The 19,960-nt window shown below is 53.0% G+C and overlaps 2 protein-coding genes across 5 annotated transcripts in view; one reads left to right on the top strand and one right to left on the bottom strand.

Annotated features, from left to right (window-relative positions):
- Window positions 1-14,789, top strand: part of Otof (otoferlin) — a 94,342-nt gene extending 79,553 nt beyond the window's left edge. The window contains exons 26-47 of one of the 4 annotated variants that reach the window (XM_021161693.1): window positions 146-307; window positions 459-578; window positions 1,075-1,236; window positions 1,363-1,525; window positions 1,873-1,943; window positions 2,547-2,576; window positions 2,886-3,017; window positions 3,375-3,441; window positions 5,176-5,312; window positions 5,409-5,543; window positions 5,750-5,887; window positions 6,163-6,290; window positions 6,393-6,563; window positions 7,165-7,325; window positions 7,965-8,107; window positions 8,403-8,491; window positions 9,925-10,023; window positions 10,120-10,361; window positions 10,812-10,990; window positions 11,091-11,191; window positions 11,602-11,804; window positions 13,842-14,789. In XM_021161693.1, coding sequence (XP_021017352.1) covers window positions 146-307; window positions 459-578; window positions 1,075-1,236; window positions 1,363-1,525; window positions 1,873-1,943; window positions 2,547-2,576; window positions 2,886-3,017; window positions 3,375-3,441; window positions 5,176-5,312; window positions 5,409-5,543; window positions 5,750-5,887; window positions 6,163-6,290; window positions 6,393-6,563; window positions 7,165-7,325; window positions 7,965-8,107; window positions 8,403-8,491; window positions 9,925-10,023; window positions 10,120-10,361; window positions 10,812-10,990; window positions 11,091-11,191; window positions 11,602-11,782 — 2,811 coding nt within the window. In that variant the 3' untranslated portion in view covers window positions 11,783-11,804; window positions 13,842-14,789. Of the gene's footprint in view, window positions 1-145; window positions 308-458; window positions 579-1,074; window positions 1,237-1,362; window positions 1,526-1,812; window positions 1,944-2,546; window positions 2,577-2,885; window positions 3,018-3,374; window positions 3,442-5,175; window positions 5,313-5,408; window positions 5,544-5,749; window positions 5,888-6,162; window positions 6,291-6,392; window positions 6,564-7,164; window positions 7,326-7,964; window positions 8,108-8,402; window positions 8,492-9,924; window positions 10,024-10,119; window positions 10,362-10,811; window positions 10,991-11,090; window positions 11,192-11,601; window positions 11,805-13,841 lie in introns of all 4 variants that reach the window. The other 3 variants (XM_021161690.2, XM_021161691.2, XM_021161694.2) reach the window with 3 other exon arrangements.
- Window positions 14,790-15,167: 378 nt separating this feature from the next.
- Drc1 (dynein regulatory complex subunit 1) overlaps window positions 15,168-19,960 on the bottom strand; it is a 36,469-nt gene continuing 31,676 nt past the window's right edge. The window contains exons 14-17 of the mRNA XM_021163874.1: window positions 18,644-18,915; window positions 17,916-18,059; window positions 17,524-17,626; window positions 15,168-15,369 (exon numbers count right to left, since the gene is read on the bottom strand). Of these exons, the coding sequence (XP_021019533.1) occupies window positions 15,313-15,369; window positions 17,524-17,626; window positions 17,916-18,059; window positions 18,644-18,915 (576 nt within the window). The 3' untranslated portion in view covers window positions 15,168-15,312. The remainder of the gene's footprint in view (window positions 15,370-17,523; window positions 17,627-17,915; window positions 18,060-18,643; window positions 18,916-19,960) is intronic.

The raw sequence follows: 19,960 nt of genomic DNA, 5'->3' as shown, positions 1-19,960 counted from the left end.
ATGCTCAGTCACAATCAGGGGCCATCTCCCTGCTTTCCATGGAGATTCTGGAGTAGAGAGGAAAGATCAGGAGGGGCCAACGCTGCCTACAAGCCAACCCAACTGTTGGGGTGCCCAAGGGAACCCTAGAGTTTTGTTGTGTTAGGGCAAAGCCGACTTCATGGGCCGGACCTTCGCCAAGCCCCTGGTGAAGATGGCAGATGAGGCCTACTGCCCACCTCGCTTCCCGCCGCAGCTTGAGTACTACCAGATCTACCGAGGCAGTGCCACAGCCGGAGACCTACTGGCTGCCTTCGAGCTGCTGCAGGTCAGGGGGCAGGCATAGGGGGACAGGGCTGGGAGTCGGATCTCAGGGGGCATTATGCTCTCTGGCCTGCCTGTTCTCATGACACCAACTCACTGGGGAAGGGACCCCTCTCCCTGGGCTCGCCACTGAGATTTATGGCCTCATTCCTCAGATTGGGCCATCAGGGAAGGCTGACCTGCCACCCATCAATGGCCCAGTGGACATGGACAGAGGGCCCATCATGCCTGTGCCCGTGGGAATCCGGCCAGTGCTCAGCAAGTACCGAGTGGAGGTGTGTGAGGGCTCCATGTCCCTCCCTGCCCTGCCTGTAACCTTCGCCCAAGTCACCAGGTCCTCTCCCTTTTGCTCCACAAAGCACTATGAATGCCCATTCTGTGAGCCGTCAAACTCCTAGTCCCATAGGGATGCCTCTCAGTTTCAGAAAATGATACGGAGGGCCCCAAGTGGAGGAGACTTGTCCAAGATCACTCCTTAGTGACAGCAGCACTGACACAGGTCCCAGCCCAGGCTAGTGCTATCCTGCTCTGACAGAGTCGCATCACTGAGCCCAGAGCCATTCTAGGCCCTCTGCCTTCCATAGTGATCCCTACCCTCAAAGACCCTTACCTCGGTTTCCTCAGGACATTCGCCTCATGCAGTCTCTTGACACCGTCCTCACTGTGCCTGCCATCCCAATCTAGCTTCTCCTCCCACCCCAGTTCCCCCCCAGACACCCTCCCCAGCCACCACTGGCTCCCCTTACAGAACCACCCTCCCCCTACAATCAGGTGCTATTCTGGGGCCTGAGGGACCTAAAGAGGGTGAACCTGGCCCAGGTGGACCGACCACGGGTGGACATCGAGTGTGCAGGAAAGGGGGTACAATCCTCCCTGATCCACAATTATAAGAAGAACCCCAACTTCAACACCCTGGTCAAGTGGTTTGAAGTGGTGAGTGTAGGAGCTGACAGATCCCCAGCAGGGCTGGGTGTGACCAGTGTGGTTTACCTTAGCTGGAGCCTCCTCAGCCCCTTTTTCTGAGACGCAGACTGTACAAATGTCACCACTACCCCTCAGGACCTCCCAGAGAATGAGCTCCTGCACCCACCCTTGAACATCCGAGTGGTAGATTGCCGGGCCTTTGGACGATACACCCTGGTGGGTTCCCATGCAGTCAGCTCACTGAGGCGCTTCATCTACCGACCTCCGGACCGCTCAGCCCCCAACTGGAACACCACAGGTATGGCCTTTACCTAAAGCCCAGGCCTGGCTCTATTTGGCTCCTTGAAGGGCCTCGCCTCCAGGTCTAGCCTCAGTTCTGCCGTCTGGATGCACAATGACCCACCCTTCTCTCTAGCTCATTTCCCTTCCTCATGCCCATCTTGTTCTTCTATATGTCCTGTCCCTCCTCTGCCCTGAGAGACTTCCAGAGTCCACTGAAGATCACGCTCTTCCTGCCTTACTTCATGCCTCTCACTGTAACTCTGTTCCTCCTCTCTGTCTGTCTGTCTGTCTATCTCTGTCCAGTCAGGCTGCTCCGGGGCTGCCACAGGCTGCGCAATGGGGGCCCCTCTTCTCGCCCCACAGGGGAGGTTGTAGTAAGCATGGAGCCTGAGGAGCCAGTTAAGAAGCTGGAGACCATGGTGAAACTGGATGCGGTAAGGCGAGGGGCTGGCCCAATGCTGGTCGGGACACACAAGCACAGGTAGCACTGGCGAGCCAGGCAGGCCTGTCCGAGAGTGCAGTCCTGACTTGTCTCTCTGTGTAGTTGTCAAAAGCCAACCTTGATCACATAGCACTGTCTGGAGGCAGGGTACTAGGGGCTCAGGAAGCAGATGATGTGTACAGGCAAGCCGTGGAACGGTAATGGTTAGAGGCGACGACCTGCGGCATTTCGCTTCAGAAATAAGCCCCTAGGTGATGGACTGCTTGTGAGACAGGTGTCTTTTGGACAGGGCCATTTTCCATGCCAAGTGCTGCCTCAAGTTGGCCCTTGGTCACATTAGCCAGGTGACCTGCTCTTCTGAATGTGAATGCCTTATAGGCAAAAGCAAGGGGGCCCCAGCCGTGTGCACTCTCCTGCCGCCTGCCCTTTGCCGGGGGGGGGGGGGGGGGGGGGGGGGGGGGGGGGGGGGGGGGGTGGGGCAAAATAAAGAAATCACAGAAGCAGGGAAGAAGGGGGGGGGGCGCTACTGCCTGCCCCTTCCGTTAGTTCTCAGTGGCTAACCCTGCCCTCTCTCCTTGGTTCCTTCCCTCTTCAGACTTCTGATGCTGTGGTCAAGGTGGATGTGGTAAGTGTGGGAATCCGGCAAGGTCCTTTGGGTAAAATAACCATTCACTGACACCAGAGCTAGGCCAGAAGGACCTTTGTGGACCCAGCCATCCTTCCCTGAGTGCCAGTCCTGCCTTGGCCTGTGGCTCACAGGGGCAGGCTGTGGCTCCTCCCACAAAGCCTTGCCATTGGTGGACTCACAGCAGTATGGGTTAGGGATGGTGCTTTCTGGGGTCAGATGGCCGCAGTGGGTAGGAATCATTCAGGGTCCTGGGAAAGGATTGAGTGTAGGAAAGCCGACGGGATGGTCAACCTGGCCAACCCTCAGGCTGAAGATGAGAAGGAAAGGAAGAAGAAGAAAAAGAAAGGCCCGTCAGAGGAGCCAGAGGAAGAGGAGCCTGATGAGAGCATGCTGGATTGGTGGTCCAAGTACTTCGCCTCCATCGACACAATGAAGGAGGTGAGGCCTGGGTCGGGCCTGGGGATAAGGAGGAAAGGAGACGGTGGGCTGCAGCTGAGCCAGCTAGACATCTAGCTCCTCCCCTAACCCTCAGAGTCAGCTCCGCAGCTCTCCCTTCAGATTCCTCCCTCCTCCGGTTGATGGGCAGTTCACCTCCTGGCTTAGTCCCTCTCTTGTCAGCCACGTGTTCCACAAAGAGTTCTGACATTTTCATGATGAGCCAGATACCATACTAGATGCTGTGTGAGCCCAAAGATAGGTGCCACAAAGGCCCTGAGCAGCTCAGGCCTTGTGACTAGAAGCTGAAGACGCCACGGGCTATGGAGACATCAGGAAAGCCCCTTCGTGTTTTGGCAGCAACTTCGACAACATGAGACCTCTGGAACTGACTTGGAAGAGAAGGAAGAGATGGAAAGCGCTGAGGGTGAGGCCTGGCCCCCAGCATCTGGACCCCTAGGTCCTTGCACCCATGACAATACCTGCTTCTTCAGCCCTGGCCTGGGCTCCAAGGATCAGGCTAAGGGCTGCTACAGTAGTTCACTCTGATCAGTTCAGCAAGCATAGCAGCCGGCAGACATGGAGATCCATAGAACACCTGAGCTGGAAGGGACCCAGCTTGTTCCATATTTTCCGTAACCTTTTCCATGGGACTACATTGATACTATTCTGAAAGGAAAGAGGAATGTGGGGTCAGATCTGTCTAGAAATGCTGGTTTATGTGGGTTCCTTCAGTGCACGACTTCTCAGAGCCTTTTTGCACCCTATTGCGATACAAGTGTGTGTGTCTTTGTGTGTGTTTATGTGTATGTGCGTGTAGGTCTGTCTGTGTGTGTATGTGTGTCTGTCTCTCTGTGTGTATGAGTGTGTATATCTCTGTATCTCTATCTATGTGTATCTGTGTGTATGTGTCAGTGTGTATATGAGTGTATATCTCTGTGTGTGTCTGTGTTTCTGTATATGTATGTCTCTGTGTGTCTGGGTATGTATGTCTTTGTGTGTCTGTGTGTGTGTGCCTGTGTCTATGTGTGTCTGTGTGAGTGTCTGTGTGCAACTGTGTGTCTGTGTGTGTGTGTCTGTGTGTATGACTGTGTATCTGTCTGTATGTCTGTGTGTCTGTGTGTGTGACTGTCTGTCTGTGTGTGTCTGTGTGTGTGTCTCTATGTCTGAGTATGTGACTGTGTGTCTATGTATCTGTGTATGACTATGTGTCTGTGGGTGTCTGTAGGTGACTGTGTGTATGAGCCTGTGTGTCTATGTGTGTGTATGTCTGAGTCTGTGTGTGTGCATATTGTATGTGAACATCAGTGCCCGTGTACCACATCATGAACTCGGAGCTCAGAGGATAACTCCCCGTGCTACTCCTCATCCTCCATCTTGTTTGAAACAGGCTCTCGCTGCCTCTGTGTACACCAGGCTAGCTGGCCTCACTGCTGCTATGTACACCAGGCTAGCTGGCCTCACTGCTGCTGTGTACACCAGGCTAGCTAGCCTCACTGATGCTATATACACCAGGCTAGCTGGCCTCACTACTGCTATATACACCAGGCTAGCTGGCCTCACTACTGCTATATACACCAGGCTAGGTGGCCTGGGAGCTTCCAGAGACTCTCCTGTCTCTACCTCCTATCTCCCCATAGGTGTTCTGGGATCATACACACTGACGCTAACTATTATATGAATTCCGGGGTTCAAACTCAGGTCCTCACACTCAGGTAGCTAGTTATTCCACCCTCTGAGCCATCTCCCCAAGCACTGGTGCTATCAATTTTTCAAAGAAAATACTACATAAATGATTTCCTCGTTTTGTCTACGCATGACAATAGCACTTAGACCTGAGGTTCCACAGGATTCCGCTTGGGAACACGAGTAGGAAGCAGCCTTGTTAACATAAACCTAGAGAACCAGGGCAGCAGGCAGAGGACTGAGCAGCCACGGGTGCCTGACTCCAGATCCAACTCCTCCCCTGCTCTCTCTGTCTGTGCCCCTATCTCAGGCATGACCTGCTATCTGCAGCTCCTTGTGGAATGCATTGAGACTCCAAGTTAAATGGGAAAAGGGTGGTGGAGCTGGGTCTGGGGCTCAGGCCCTTCCTGCTCGGGCCCTTCCTGCCCTACACTACCCTGGATTGACTAGGGCTTCCTTTTCTACTTTGGGCCAGGCCTGAAGGGACCAATGAAGAGCAAGGAGAAGTCCAGAGCTGCAAAGGAGGAGAAAAAGAAGAAAAACCAGAGCCCTGGCCCTGGCCAGGGATCGGAGGCTCCTGAGAAGAAGAAAGCCAAGATCGATGAGCTTAAGGTGAGGGTCTGGGAGTAGGCCTTGTCCAGATGATGGGTGGGAGGCAGAAGATGGGGCAGGATGCTGGCCTGAGGCCTGACAGCCTGTCCTACCCAGGTGTACCCCAAGGAGCTGGAATCGGAGTTTGACAGCTTTGAGGACTGGCTGCACACCTTCAACCTGTTGAGGGGCAAGACGGGGGATGATGAGGATGGCTCCACAGAGGAGGAGCGCATAGTAGGCCGATTCAAGGTCAGGCAAGGAGCATGGCCCAGCCATTGACCCCCACAAGCTCATTTCCTTACATCCCTCCCCACTGCCTCTGAAATCCTACACTGTCCATGGTCCAGCAGCTGAAGTGTTAAGGCCTGGTCACAGCGTGTACCTGCGCCATTAGCTAGCTGGCCCTGTCCTGTTGAATCTGCAGCCTGACAGCCCCACCCTGTGCCTTGCTCCAGGGATCCCTCTGTGTGTACAAAGTGCCACTCCCAGAGGATGTATCTCGAGAAGCTGGCTATGACCCCACCTATGGAATGTTCCAGGGCATCCCAAGCAATGACCCCATCAATGTGCTGGTCCGAATCTATGTGGTCCGGGTAAGGCTCCCTTTGCATCCCTTCCTTGCAGGCCCCCAGGCCGCCTGCTGGAGGGACTGCTTCAAGACATTAGAAGAATCCACTGACCTAGTCCCCATATTTCTAGAGAGGAAAGCCAGCCCTGGCGACAAGAGGCAGCAACTTCCCTAGTACCACCCAGTGAGACTTCTGTCTCTAGCCCAGTGCCTCTGTCCCCACTTCTGAACATCATGGGACCCTCAGGAGTCGGGTGAGGGCACCCACGAATCTGCTTAGGCACCACTTACCCTGCCTAGGCCACAGACCTGCACCCGGCCGACATCAATGGCAAAGCCGACCCCTATATTGCCATCAAGTTAGGCAAGACCGACATCCGAGACAAGGAGAACTACATCTCCAAGCAGCTCAACCCTGTGTTTGGGAAGTAAGGCCTCAAGCTGCCCTCTCTGCCCCCCTGGCCTTCTGTCCAGTCCTCACTCCTTGCCCATCTCAACCTGTACCCCCTTCCTAACACCCCCTCCATCAGGTCCTTTGACATTGAGGCCTCCTTCCCCATGGAGTCCATGTTGACAGTGGCCGTGTACGACTGGGATCTGGTGGGCACTGATGACCTCATCGGAGAAACCAAGATCGACCTGGAAAACCGCTTCTACAGCAAGCACCGCGCCACCTGCGGCATCGCACAGACCTATTCCATGTGCGAGGACAGAGTGGGGCCGGTCGCTGGGAGGGGCTGGGGACAGACTAGGGACAGGGGTTGGGAAGGGACTGGATGTCTGCTGCGCAGCTGCATCTTAACACTAAGGCAAGACTCCAGGTGGTAATTTGGAAAGATAAACATGCCAGGGTTTCAGTCGGGTGTGTGCCTTCACTTCACACTGAGTGCAGCTTCAGGGGCCGGGCCTGACTACTCCACGATACCATACAGAAGGGATTCCATAACAAAGGAGTCAGAATGGGGAAAGAAGAAAGGGATGTGTCAGGGCAGTGGATAAAGAAAGCCCTTAGAGGATCTGGGCAGGTCTCTGCCCTGGTCAAGTCCCCTCCTTCTCTGGTTACCTGATGCCTCACAAGAGCCCTTGAGGGATGGTGGGGTGGTGATTGGTTGGGAAGCACTCGATGTCAAAGACAAAGACAAAGTAGAAGGACCAGCCCCCAGCAGCCCTAGTATCTTAGGTGAAGCTGCTGGAGGCTCATTGCTGGTGTAGGCAACGGCCAGTGGTGGAGGAGTAGCCAGAAGGATCTGGGATGTCCCAGCCTGAAAGGCTTCACACCTGTGTGTCTTCTCCCACCCACAGACATGGCTACAATATCTGGAGGGACCCCATGAAGCCCAGCCAGATCCTGACACGCCTCTGCAAAGAGGGCAAAGTGGACGGCCCCCACTTTGGTCCCCATGGGAGAGTGAGGGTTGCCAACCGTGTCTTCACGGGGCCTTCAGAAATAGAGGATGAGAATGGTAAGGGACATTGGAAGCAGCTGACTGGCCCTCCTCCGGGGCCTTCGGTGGGGCTTCAGAGTGACACCTTCTCCTGTATCTCACACACTGTCTCCCCTCTTTCTCTCTCATTCATCCCCATGGGTGAGGAAAATAACCCATTTTGCAGAAGAGCAAACTGAGACCCAACAAGTTCCAGTTTGGTGACTTGACCAAACTCACGTATCTCTACAGAGGCAGAGCAATGGTGTAGGCCCAGGTCTCTCTGACTCCAAGCCCCACCCCATCCCCTACCCACCCTGTTCCTCTCTGTCCGTGAGGCACTTCCCAGAGGCTGGAGAAGGGTCTGTGCTGGAGTATTTACACCTCCACAGAAGGGTTTTCTCCTCCTTGGTCCCTCCCTTTCACAACACATCAGGGGTCTCTGTTCAACTTCCCTAAGCATGGTAAGTCGGGGTCATGGGTCTCTCTGGAGCCTGCGGTGTAGCTGAGACCTTGGCCTTCCTCAGTGTCTGTCTCTCTAGCAATAAAACAAAGGTAAGGTAGACTCGGGGCTTTGTCACAGCTCAGAGCTTTGTTCTCCTAAGCCCATGGCCTCCATTTAGGGCCCCTGGTTCTGAAGAGGCCAGGTGTATGCACCTGATCCACTGGACTTCACAGGTCAGAGGAAGCCCACGGATGAGCACGTGGCACTGTCTGCTCTGAGACACTGGGAGGACATCCCCCGGGTGGGCTGCCGCCTTGTACCGGAACACGTGGAGACCAGGCCGCTGCTCAACCCTGACAAGCCAGGCATTGAGCAGGTGATGTGCACACGGCTGCAATCCTAAGGATAGAAATGGGGTTCACAATATTCCCTGTGTCCCCCCTGTATTCCCACATACCACCCCACTGAGGCCAACTTGAATGGCAAGAGTGGTTCTGAGACCCACATGAGACTGTTGGCTCCCCACCCCAGAAGCTGTCCCCAGCTATTGGTGACATTATAAGACATTCTAGCATCCAAAGCTAGAAACTGATGGCATGCACCTTTAGCTAGGCCAGGAGCAGAAGGAAAAAACGTCACTCAGACATCTGTCACACCCCTCTCTTCCTCAGGGCCGCCTGGAGCTGTGGGTAGACATGTTCCCCATGGACATGCCAGCCCCTGGGACACCTCTGGATATATCCCCCAGGAAACCCAAGAAGTGAGCTGCCTGGGCACGGGCACCATCCCCTCACCCCGCCCCATCTACTTCCCACCACAGCCTAGACTGTCCTTCAGGCAGAAGGCAGCCTGGATTAGTCACTACTCCAGGGCCTCAGGTGTGGCCAGGCCCTTCTGGGGAAGAAACAGACCAACCCATGATTCTAGGGCCTGCTCTGCCCACAGTGAATGTGATGACCCACATCCCGGCACCCTCTTCCACATAGTATCCCCCTCACAAAGACATAGCCACCCCTCAAAGCCACCTGCACTCACAACTCTCCCTCTCCCCCCCCCCTCACACACACACACACACACACACACACTCCTACTACAGGCACATAGAAGAACCTATCAGAGCCTGTTCTGTACCACTCTCACATTTTACCAACCTTTCTTCTGGGTGACTGCCTGAAAAACACCAGAGATGCTAGGGTGGAGGGAGCTCCCCGATGTGGAGCTAAGCCACCTGCCTCACCTAGGTAGTCTTGGCTCCTGGAACTGAGTATCACACTAAATAAGGTGTCAGGGTGGTCACTGCCCGTTCCATATCATCAGTCCCTGGGTTTGGGGCCAACCTCTGGGCGTACAAAGCTATCTGTGTTCTTGTTTTCCAACCCTGATGTTGCCGTCCTCAATTTCTTAATGACAGAACTGGGGGTTGAACCTACAGTCTCGTGCATACTAGGCAAATACTCTAGCCCTGAGCTACCCCTTGTTTCTTGAGGATTTTTAACCTGGGATTGGGGCCAGTATTTCCATTTTACTCTGGCCACAAGCAAATGGTGCAGCCAGCTCTGCCTGTAGCAACCTCCAGCCTGAGGCTATTAGCCTTCTGTTCCAGGCTTGATCACAAAGGGGTAAACCCACCTCTGTTCCAGAGAACCACATTCCCACCCATGAACCTCAGGCATAATGGTTGAAATGTAACCACCTCATTTGTAGTTTCAACTGAAACTCAAAGGGGACATCCTCTTTGAGGACAAGGACATAAAGAAACCCAGAGTCAGTGGGCTTCCACTTTGGGCCACTGGGCTTCACTCAGAATTTCTTAGAAATAGATCGCCGCTCCTGCCTTTAGACACACACGGACAGGGTATGCTCTCTGCCTCATGGTAGCAGCCCCCCTGCATGGGGACGGCTGTGCATGGCCATCCTCCTCCTCTTCTTCCTCCCATATTAGCCCCACAACCCAGGAGTGTTCATGGGTGTCTGCTCCAGACTGGCTGGTTTCCCCCCAGGAACCCTGTTGTTTGACCCACCAGGACATGACTGGACAGAAACCTCCCTCTAGTCTCCTCCCCAACTCTCCCAGCCCACTCAAGTCTCCCAGGGCTTCTCTTGCTAGCACATAAGAGACCCAGCCCTGATCTGTCCCCAGAACCTGGGACAAGCCCTACCTCAGGCTGCTGATGGGCTTCCCTACCCGTCCAGGTACGAGCTGCGGGTCATCGTGTGGAACACAGACGAGGTGGTCCTGGAAGATGATGATTTCTTCACGGGAGAGAAGTCCAGTGATATTTTTGTGAGGGGGTGGGTGACAGTCACAGGCTGAGCTGGGGATCCTGGGGTGGGAAGGGACCCTCGCGGTGTGGCCACAGAGCTGGAGCAGGTGACTCCTCCCAGCAGGTGGCTGAAGGGCCAGCAGGAGGACAAACAGGACACAGACGTCCACTATCACTCCCTCACGGGGGAGGGCAACTTCAACTGGAGATACCTCTTCCCCTTCGACTACCTAGCGGCCGAAGAGAAGATCGTTATGTCCAAGAAGGAGTCTATGTTCTCCTGGGATGAGACAGAGTACAAGATCCCTGCGCGGCTCACCCTGCAGATCTGGGACGCTGACCACTTCTCGGCTGACGACTTCCTGGGTGCAGAGCAGAGACAGGCCTAGGGCCAAGAGCTGAGGGGCAGGGGAGGGTGGGCTGAGTCCATGGGAGGGGTCACCTAGTCCTCAGAGCCAGAGATAGCAAGTGGGAATCTTGCCTCTCCAAGAATCTTCCCAGTTGCTTGTTGGGGTCATAACGGGAACAACAAGGTGTAATGGGTACACCAGGTAGTTGATGTAAATACTGATGGGAAGCCAGCAAGAATCTCTAAGGAGGCAGATTTCCCTGGGTCTCAGATTGCACCAAACTCTATCTGCATCTGCAAGCCTGGGTTTGGTAAGACATCAGTGAATGCACTATAGCCAGGATGAAGATGTCTAGCTAAGCAAGGGCCTGAGCAAAACAAAAGTGGGAGTGGAAAAGAAGGAAGGGGGGCAGTCCCCACCCCTGCCATGCCCACCCGAGACTGACTCCGATGCGATGTTGTCACAGGGGCTATCGAGCTGGACCTGAACCGGTTCCCGAGGGGCGCTAAGACAGCCAAGCAGTGCACCATGGAGATGGCCACCGGGGAGGTGGATGTACCCCTGGTTTCCATCTTTAAACAGAAACGTGTCAAAGGCTGGTGGCCCCTCCTGGCCCGCAATGAGAATGATGAGTTTGAGCTCACAGTGGGTACCACTTCCTGCTTGGGATCCAACCCACAGGGGCCAGGCTGGGATACCTAGCCCTGTGGGTCAGACACTGGAACTCTTCTGTTCTTTCCTTCAGGGCAAAGTGGAGGCGGAGCTACACCTACTCACGGCAGAGGAGGCAGAGAAGAATCCTGTGGGCCTGGCTCGCAATGAACCTGATCCCCTAGAAAAACCCAAGTGAGTACCCGCCTGCCTAGACCCCCAATCACACCACACCATGGGAGCCGAAAAGAGAAGAGGGCCCAGACCCTTCTGGTCTTCTTGCCCTTACTTCACAGACAACTACTTTGTTCCCTCCTGACCCACAGCCCCATCACGGGCTTCAACCCTTCAACCCCGAAGCTACCTCTTCCCTCTGAACCAAAGGAAGCCCATCTGCAAAGAAAGCTGTTCCTTTCCCAGGAAGCCCAGCCCCCAAGTCCGACAGTGTTATGGGTTCTTCCTAGCTTTTGACAAAGGCAATGCAAGCACTGCAAAGATGGCCGGACTTGGTGCCAGAAACTCCTACTTGGTGGAGGTCTCTCACCAAGCCCCTTCCCACCCTCCTGTCGTTTTCCTGTGCTTGTCTGCTCTTCCCAATGCTCCAGTCGGCCCGACACAAGCTTCATCTGGTTCTTGAACCCTCTCAAGTCTGCCCGCTACTTCCTGTGGCATACCTACCGCTGGCTACTCCTCAAACTCCTGCTGCTCTTCCTCCTGCTGCTGCTCTTCGCCCTGTTTCTCTACTCTCTGCCTGGCTACCTGGCCAAGAAGATCCTCGGGGCCTGAGCCCTGCAGTCGCCTAGGCCTGGTACTTCTTCCTTCTGCCTCTGGACAAGGGCGGGCCAGCACATGGGACACACTCAACAGACACACATACAAGTTCATATGTGTACACACAGTGCGCACACATGCAGAAGCGCACACAGGCACAGAAGCATGCACAGAAGCATACAAGCACATATGTGCATCCACATAAACATGCATTGGAAACTTTCACACTTTAAATGTAGTCATACTCTCATCAGAACCAGAAATGACTCTTTTATAATTTTTATATTATTGGGCCAGAGAAGTGACATAGCTTGTCCAAGGCCACCTGGCTAGGTGGCCCTGGGTCTCCAGCCTAGGTGCCAAAGTGCCAGTCTAGTGTCCACCAGCTGCAGCAGCATTTTTCTCGGACTCTACTCCAGTTCCACAAGCAAGAGGCAGCTGAGACGTGGGCGGGGTGGCACAGGGGGCAGGGTTTGTCTAGGGTTAGCAAGTTGTTCTGAAACAGTTCCTCCTTGTGTAAGAGGCCTCCATGGGTACAGCTGGCTCCTACTCCCAGGACAAATTGTTCCACCAGGGAAAACAGTCAAGCTGACATCAGCCGAGGACCATGTCCCTGCAGGCTTTGAGATTCACCAGCATGTTCTCAGTTCACTGCTTCCAGAAAGTCAGAATTCCTGTTAAAGCATCTTACAAACGAAGACACTAAGACTCAAGGGAGTCTGACCTGCCCACAACATCTGGGGATAGAAACCCAGGCAACTTGGACCCACACCCTCCCCCGATGCCCCTCTTACAATGGGGTTAGGGCCCGCATCCTCTGAAAGATGATGGGACAGCTGTTAGGAAAGTATATCCAGAGGTTAGGGAGATAGCTCAGTCAAAAGTGCTTGCAACACAAGCATGAGGACCCCAGTTCAAGTCCCTAGCACTCACAAAAAGGCTAGGGCATGGTTGTACCTGAGCCTGTGACCCCAGCACTGTTGGAGGTAAACATTGGAGGATTTCTGGGGCTTCCTGGGCCCAGATTAGCTCCAGATCAGTGAGAGACCCTAGCTTAAGTAGAGTTCTACAGCCTCTCTCTGACCTCCTGTGCGTGCACAGGTGTGGGCTCTGGCATGCACACGCACCAGGGTATATCCAACACTTTAATTTGATATTGTGACATTTTATGGGGCCTGCTGATCTTGTGACACAAACTGCAGACAGTAGAAGCTGACAAGGGGATCTTACCAAGGAACTCTGCAGAAGGCAGAGCAGGTTAGCCCCTTGATGGCGGGCAAGTTGTGGAGAGTGAGGCACGGCGCTCAAGCTGCGCAAACGTTTGCTGAGGACATTATCTGTGGGTTTATCATAAAGGGAGGGTTTGATGGCCAGGGATGGGGCTCAGTGAGTAGAATGTCGTCCCATCATTAGTGAAGCCTTGGGTTCAATGGCCAGGGCTACATATGCCAGGGGTAGTGAGGCATGCCTAGAACCCCAGCCCTCAGCTGGTAGAAGCAGGCAGATAAGAAGTCAAAAGTCATCCTTGGCTACATGGTGAATAAAAGACCAGCCTAGGCTAATTGAGACCATGTCCCCAAAAAGGAAGGAAGGAAGGAAGGGAGAAAGAGAGGGAAGGAATAAGGGGTGAAGGAAGGAAGAAGGGAAGAAAGGAAGGGAGGAAGGAAGGGAGGGAGGGAGGGAGGAAGGGAGGGAGGGAGGGAAGGAGGAAAGTTGAGCAATTCTGATTTCCTGAGAATATGGGGAGACAGAAGCCTGCATGATGTACTATATAGGCAATCTCAGGAAGGACGTGTGTGGCCTGTAATACCAGGGTCTGCCTCAATTCATCACTGCAAGCAATCGGGGCTGAGTCCCTGACAAATCTGCCACCTAGGCTCAGGGCAGAGCTGGTGCAGTGAGGTCTCCCCGAGAAGACAGGATCTAGAAGCTGGCAATCTGATACTAGATAGGGGCTCCACCCTGGCTCTAGCATATCACTATGGAAAGACAGAAAGGTGGGAGCCGTGTGTGGGTGTGTGGGTGGCTGGTGCTGGTTATCTGACCAGCCCCTCCCGTCTTCTCCCCACCCTAGCCGGCCTGACACGGCATTCGTCTGGTTCCTGAACCCACTCAAATCTATCAAGTACCTCATCTGCACCCGGTACAAGTGGCTGATCATCAAGATCGTGCTGGCGCTGCTGGGGCTGCTCATGCTGGCCCTCTTCCTTTACAGCCTCCCAGGCTACATGGTCAAGAAGCTCCTAGGGGCCTGAAGTGTGCCCCACCCCAGCCTGCTCCAGCATCCCTCCAGGGGCTGCTGCATATTTTGCCTTCCCTCACCTGGACTCTCCCCCAACTCCCTGAGGAGCCCTCCCATGCCTGCCAGCCTTGAGCAAGACACCTGCTTGCTGGGCTTCATCCCCACACCCAAACTGTTGCTTGCCTGATCTTGTCCCAGGCCTGCCTAGGGTTTGGGGCACCAGATACCCTCTTGTCTAAAGTACCAGGTTCCTCTGCCCAGCCCCAAGAGTGGTAGTGGCCCAACCCTCCCTGTGCTTTCCAAATCTTGTGTTAAGGCACCAGTGAAATTAACCAAGGAACTCAGAGTAGTGCCCAAGGATCTGATGAGTAGGAACACGTGGAAAGCACCAGGAATGCCAGCAGAGGCGAGGCGACACACCTCTCTGCAGAGCATCCTGACCAGCGGCAGCGGCCAGCTGCTTCTGCGCATGCTCTCCTCTTGGCTCTGCTTCTTTCTCACAGTCACAGTCACTTGGCAGCTTAGCTTTGGACTTCCCATCACTTCCAGGGGTGCCTCTGCCTTGGCCAATGTGTGTCAGCTAGTACACAAGCTCCAAGTGTGAATCAGGTGTACCAGCCGTCCTGAAGACTGACTGCCCTGTCCTTCCTGCCGGCAGCCACACCCGAGTGTACACTTAAAGCGGTGCCCTTCTGCCTCTGCGAGCCTGCTGGCTGCTGTTCCTTTCTTGAGTGTGATTTTTTTCTCTCTCTCTCAATAAAATAAATCAAACTCTAAGACAGAAGTGGAGCAGGGAAGAGTAGGTTTGGGGTGTGGGAAGGAATGGTAAAACTCTTGTGGGTGACATCTTGTAAAGCGGCATTTAAGGTGGGCCTCAGGCACAGGACTGCCAGCCTCGGCTGTGTCCAGAGGGCACACCATGGTGGACCCAGGGGCCCCAAAGCATGAGAACTTCCTTCAGTCTGGGGACGATGTGAAGTTATACGATTCCAAAGCCCCAGCCTCCACCCATAGTGACTGGCACCCTCCCAAGGACAGGAAGGGACCCTGGTGCTGGTCTTACCTAGGTCTGAGCCCAGGGAGACAAAGTTCCATGATACCACTTAGGGCAGGGGACCCCTGTCCATGTAGCCTTGGCCTCTTTCACGGCATTCAGCCTAAGCTTTCAAAGACTTTATTAGAACTTCAGGGAACAGTGATGCCTTATTTTGGCAGAAAGATCCAGCTCAGAAAAACCCAGGGTGGGTCTGGCTCTCAAGAGACAGGTGTAGACTCCATGACACCAGGCTTTGAAGATCCTTCTTCATTTTGAGGGCATCCGGAAGCCCTGAGTTGGTGGGATCTGCAGTTCTGTGTTTACCTGGAAATTAAAGGGTGAAGCTCATGTTCTTGCCCTCGGTGAGAGCTCACATGCTGACTCTCCCAGAGTCCCAGTCCCTGCAAAGGGACTTCTCCAAAGTAGAGAGGTGTCAGGGTCCCTGAAGGATGCCAGGGCTTTCTGTCTGGCTCCAGCTAGTGCTCCCAGGAGCATTCTCCTTCATGCTCCCCACTCATCCCCCACAAGCTCCCGCCTGTTGCTTCCTCAGTCTAGCCTTTGCCTCTAGCCCTCATCTCCATCCTCTTGTGCACAGACGAATCCATAGGCACAGGGGCCATGTGTCCCCAAACGTCTGAGTCCTGTCACAGGCCAAGAGCCCATCATGATACCAAGACTCACCCCATCCACCTTCCAGGTGTGGCCTGGGCCCTGAGATCAGCCATATGTCCTCTGTGGCTGGACAAGGGACTGGAGACTGTCAACCATTTTGGCCCCAGTCCCACCCTGAAGCATCCCACCACAGCCACAGAGTGTGTGCAGCCAGGTTACAGGGACTTTTCCTTCCTCCTCTGGCAAGTCCGTGGGAACAAGTTATAGTTATCACTGGACACCTCTGACAGCACAGAATTGGCTCCCCACTCACGGGGACCCTGAGTCAGATCCTGGGAAGCTCAGAGCTGCAGAAGCCTCAACAAGCTTGCTTCTCTCTGTGAACCAGGGAGTAGAGTTTCTGCCCAGTAAGTTGTTAGAGGATACAAGGGTGGGGGAAGGGGTATTGTTTTTAAAAAAGAATAATTCTGCCAGGCGTGGTGGCGCACACCTTTAATCCCAGCACTTGGGAGGCAGAGGCAGGCGGATTTCTGAGTTCGAGGCCAGCCTGGTCTACAAGTGAGTTCCAGGACAGCCAGGGCTATACAGAGAAACCCTGTCTCGGAAAGAAAAAAAAAGATTAATTCTGGCTAGGTGTGTGGTGAAGAACGCGTTTGATCCCAGCCTTCAGGATCCATAGACAAATCTCTATGAATCTGAGGCTAGTCTGGGCTATATAGTGAGTTCCAGGATAGCCAAGGCTATGGAAAGAGATGCTGGAGAAAGAGAGAGACAGAGAGACAGAGAGACAGAGAGACAGAGAGAGAGAGACAGAGAGACAGAGACAGAGAGACAGAGAGAGACAGAGAGAGAGAGACAGAGAGACAGAGACAGAGAGACAGAGAGAGACAGAGAGAGAGAGACAGAGAGACAGAGAGACAGAGAGAGAGAAAAGAAAAGGAAAAAAGAAAGGAAGACGAGGCCAGGCATGGTGGCACACGCTTTTAATCCCAGCACTTGGGAGGCAGAGGCAGGCAGACTTCTGAGTTTGAGGCCAGCCTGGTTGAGTTCCAGGACAGCCAGGGCTATACAGAGAAACCCTGTCTCGAAAAAAAAAACAAAAAAAGGATAAAAGAGAAAAAGAAAAAAGAAAGGAAGAGAGAGAGAGAGAAACAAACAAACCAACAAACAAGGGTGGTTGTGAGCCAGTGAAGTTGCTCTGCAGAAATGTGCTCATCAAAAAGTCTGACTTCCTGGTCCTGTCTCTGGTACCCACCCACATGGTGGAAGAAAAAGATTCTTTCCCAAAAGCTGTCTTCTTACGTGCTATGGCATGAGAGAACACACACATACTCGTGAGTGCTTAAAAAAAGTAATTAAGAATGATTCTACAGCTGGGCATTTTAGTTCATGCTTATCACTCCAGTACTTGAGAGACTAAAAAGAATTTCCATGAGTTCGAGGCCAGCTTGCACTACAACACCCAAGGCTCTCACGAGAGGGAAGAGGGAGACACAGACGTTGCTCAGTTTGTAGAGCTCGACCTGTACCAAAGCCCTAGGTGTGTTCCCCAGTAGCACACACACAGGCTGCCGTGATGGCTCTGCCTGTAATCCCAAGGCAGAATAGCAGAAGTGCAGGGCCATCCTTGGCTACGTATAGAGTTTGAGGCTAGCCTAGTCTACCTGACACACTAGCTGAAAGAATTAAAGTTAAAAAACAAGAGAGCATTCAGAGCAGAGTGACCCAAGGCTGTGACCCCATTGGGACAGTCACAGCTCCTCTGGCCTTGTCAGGACAGCCTGCAGTACCCACAGCCTTGCCAGCAGTGCCGCCTCCTGAGGTGTGGTTTCTGATCTGAGTCGGGCCCGGGGCCCCAGCACCTACCTTGGCCTGGAGATACTGCTGCAGCAGGGACTGCATCTCTGCATTCTGCTGCTCCAGAGACTCATTCTCCATGAGCAGCTTGGCCCTCTGGGTCAGCACGAGACTAGGGGTGGGATGCAGGAAGCAGGTTAAGTAGAGGCCAGCTTCATCTTCCATCCTCTACTGATTAGAAGCCAGGCCCTTGGTGTTTCTACTCTGGCTGTGAGCAGGGGAAGACCTGGGACACTTCCCTTCCTCACAGGCTAACAGGGACAGACAATGAGATTGGGAGCAGCACCCGCCACCACCCACCCCCTCAGACTGTGTGAGCACAGGAGACACGACTATGCCCCTGGACAGGATTGCCCCTAAAGATCACCCAGCTCCCTGTCCTTCTGAGCCCTGATGCTGACTAGTATTTCTCCAAGGCCTTGTACAGCGCATCCCAGAGGTTCTGCTTGGAGAAAGGGATAACGGCAGCCAGGGATTCCCAGTACTCCGTGTCCTTCGAGTTATCTCGAGTCTCTTTCTTCGATTTCAGTACTGGCTGAGCGTCCCTGGAAGTTAAAGTAGTGCATGTTTCTACCTGCCACCCAGGCAATGCCAGTCACATTTGTGTGTGTGTGTGTGTATGTGTGTCTATGTGTGTATGTATGTATGTATGTACATGAATGTATATGTCTATGTGTGTATGTGTGTATGAATACAAGTGTATGTGTGTGTGTATATATGTGTGTATGCATGTATATGTATGTGTATATATGTATGTATGTGTGTATATGCATGTATGTGTGTGCATGTGTGTATGTGTGCATGCATGTGTGTATGTATGCGTGTGTATATGTGTATGTGTTTATGCATTTGTGCATATGTATGTGCATGCATTTGTGTAAGCATGTGTGCATGTGTATATATGTGTATGTATGTGTGTATGCATGTGTACATGTGTATGTATGTATATGTATGTGTATATATATGTATGTGTGTATGCATGTGTATATGTATGTATGCATGTGTGTATGCATGTGTGTATGTATGTGTGTGTATGTGTACAGCCATTTCTCCTCTGACTGTGTCCCAGCACCATGTCCCAGCACTGTGTTCCCAGCAAGCCCTCCATCACCCCTGTACCCCTGCATACTTAGGATTCTTCAGCCCCGTGACAAAGGCCTCCAGAATCTTGAGAACATCATTGGGGTGGATGAACCTGGGTGATGACAGGTCCTCCTGCTCTTCCAACTCCCTGCTCGTGAGGCTTGCGTTGTCACCTTCCTGCTCGTCCTCCTGCTCTGTGGGCTCCTGATCTGATTTGGACACCAGGCTTCCCTTGTCTGTCTGGGACATCAGACTCAAACGCTCTAGCGCTGACATCAGGCTTGTACGCTCCACATTGCTATGAATGGAGGAACTGACCTAGAGAGAGGTACAGGGTTGACTGTGGTCTGGATATGCCCAAACACACAGAGAAACAAGAGAAGGAATCAGCAAAGTGTCTTAAAAACCTGTAGATAGACACCGTACTGGCTGGCTGTGTGTCAACTTAACACAAACTAGAGTTATCAGAGAGTCTAAGGTGAGGAAATGCTTCCATGAGAGCCAGCTACAGGACATTTTCTCAATTAGTGATCAACAGGGGAGGCAGGGCCCTCCCTGGGCCAGTGGTCCTGGGTTCTATAAGAAAGCAGGCTGAGCAAGCCATGAGGAGCAAGCTAGTAAGCAGCACCCTCCACAGCCTCTGCATCAGCTCCTGCCTGCAGGTTCCTGCCCTCTTTGAGTTCCTGCCCTGACTTCCTTCAGTGATGGATTACAATGTGGAAGTGTAAGCTGAGTAAACTCTTCTCTCCAATTTGCTTTTTTGGTCCTGGCATTTCATCACAGTAATAGAAACCCTGACAAAGACAGATGCATTTACATAAAGACAGAAGGCAGGTGAGTAAGGAGGGGGCAGGCTCTGGAATGAGACCTGTGTTCCATCTCTAATCCAGTTCACAGGTGTTCTCTGTACTGCTAGTCACATGCTCCAATGCTGTAAATACCCCTTTGGCTCATACATAATATAGAATTGATCCTGGTAAAATTTTTCAAATTTAAATTGTCTTCCTCCTGTCCCATTATGAGAGAACACCATGAATTATTAAATACATTCCTTAAGCATGGAAATCTGCAGTTTCCAGTCTTCTATTTGAAATAATGCTGCAATTAAAAAACTATAATAAACATATAGTTTCAACTGCATTAAGCAGAGCATTCAGGAGTGTACCTTAATCCCACCACTTGGGAAGGCAGGAGTAGGAGATTTAGAAGTGCAAGGTCATCCTTGACTACATAGAGTTTGAGACTAGCCTGAGCTACCTAAGACCCCGTCTCAAAAATCAAAGAAAGAAAGAAAGAAAGAAAGAAAGAAAGAAAGAAAGAAAGAAAGAAAGAAAGAAAGAAAGAAAGAAAGAAAGAAAGGAAG

This window comes from Mus caroli, chromosome 5 (assembly GCF_900094665.2).
Source record: "Mus caroli chromosome 5, CAROLI_EIJ_v1.1, whole genome shotgun sequence".
In the NCBI taxonomy this organism is placed as follows: Eukaryota; Metazoa; Chordata; class Mammalia; order Rodentia; family Muridae; genus Mus; species Mus caroli.
This window is presented reverse-complemented; position numbering and strand designations above follow the sequence as displayed.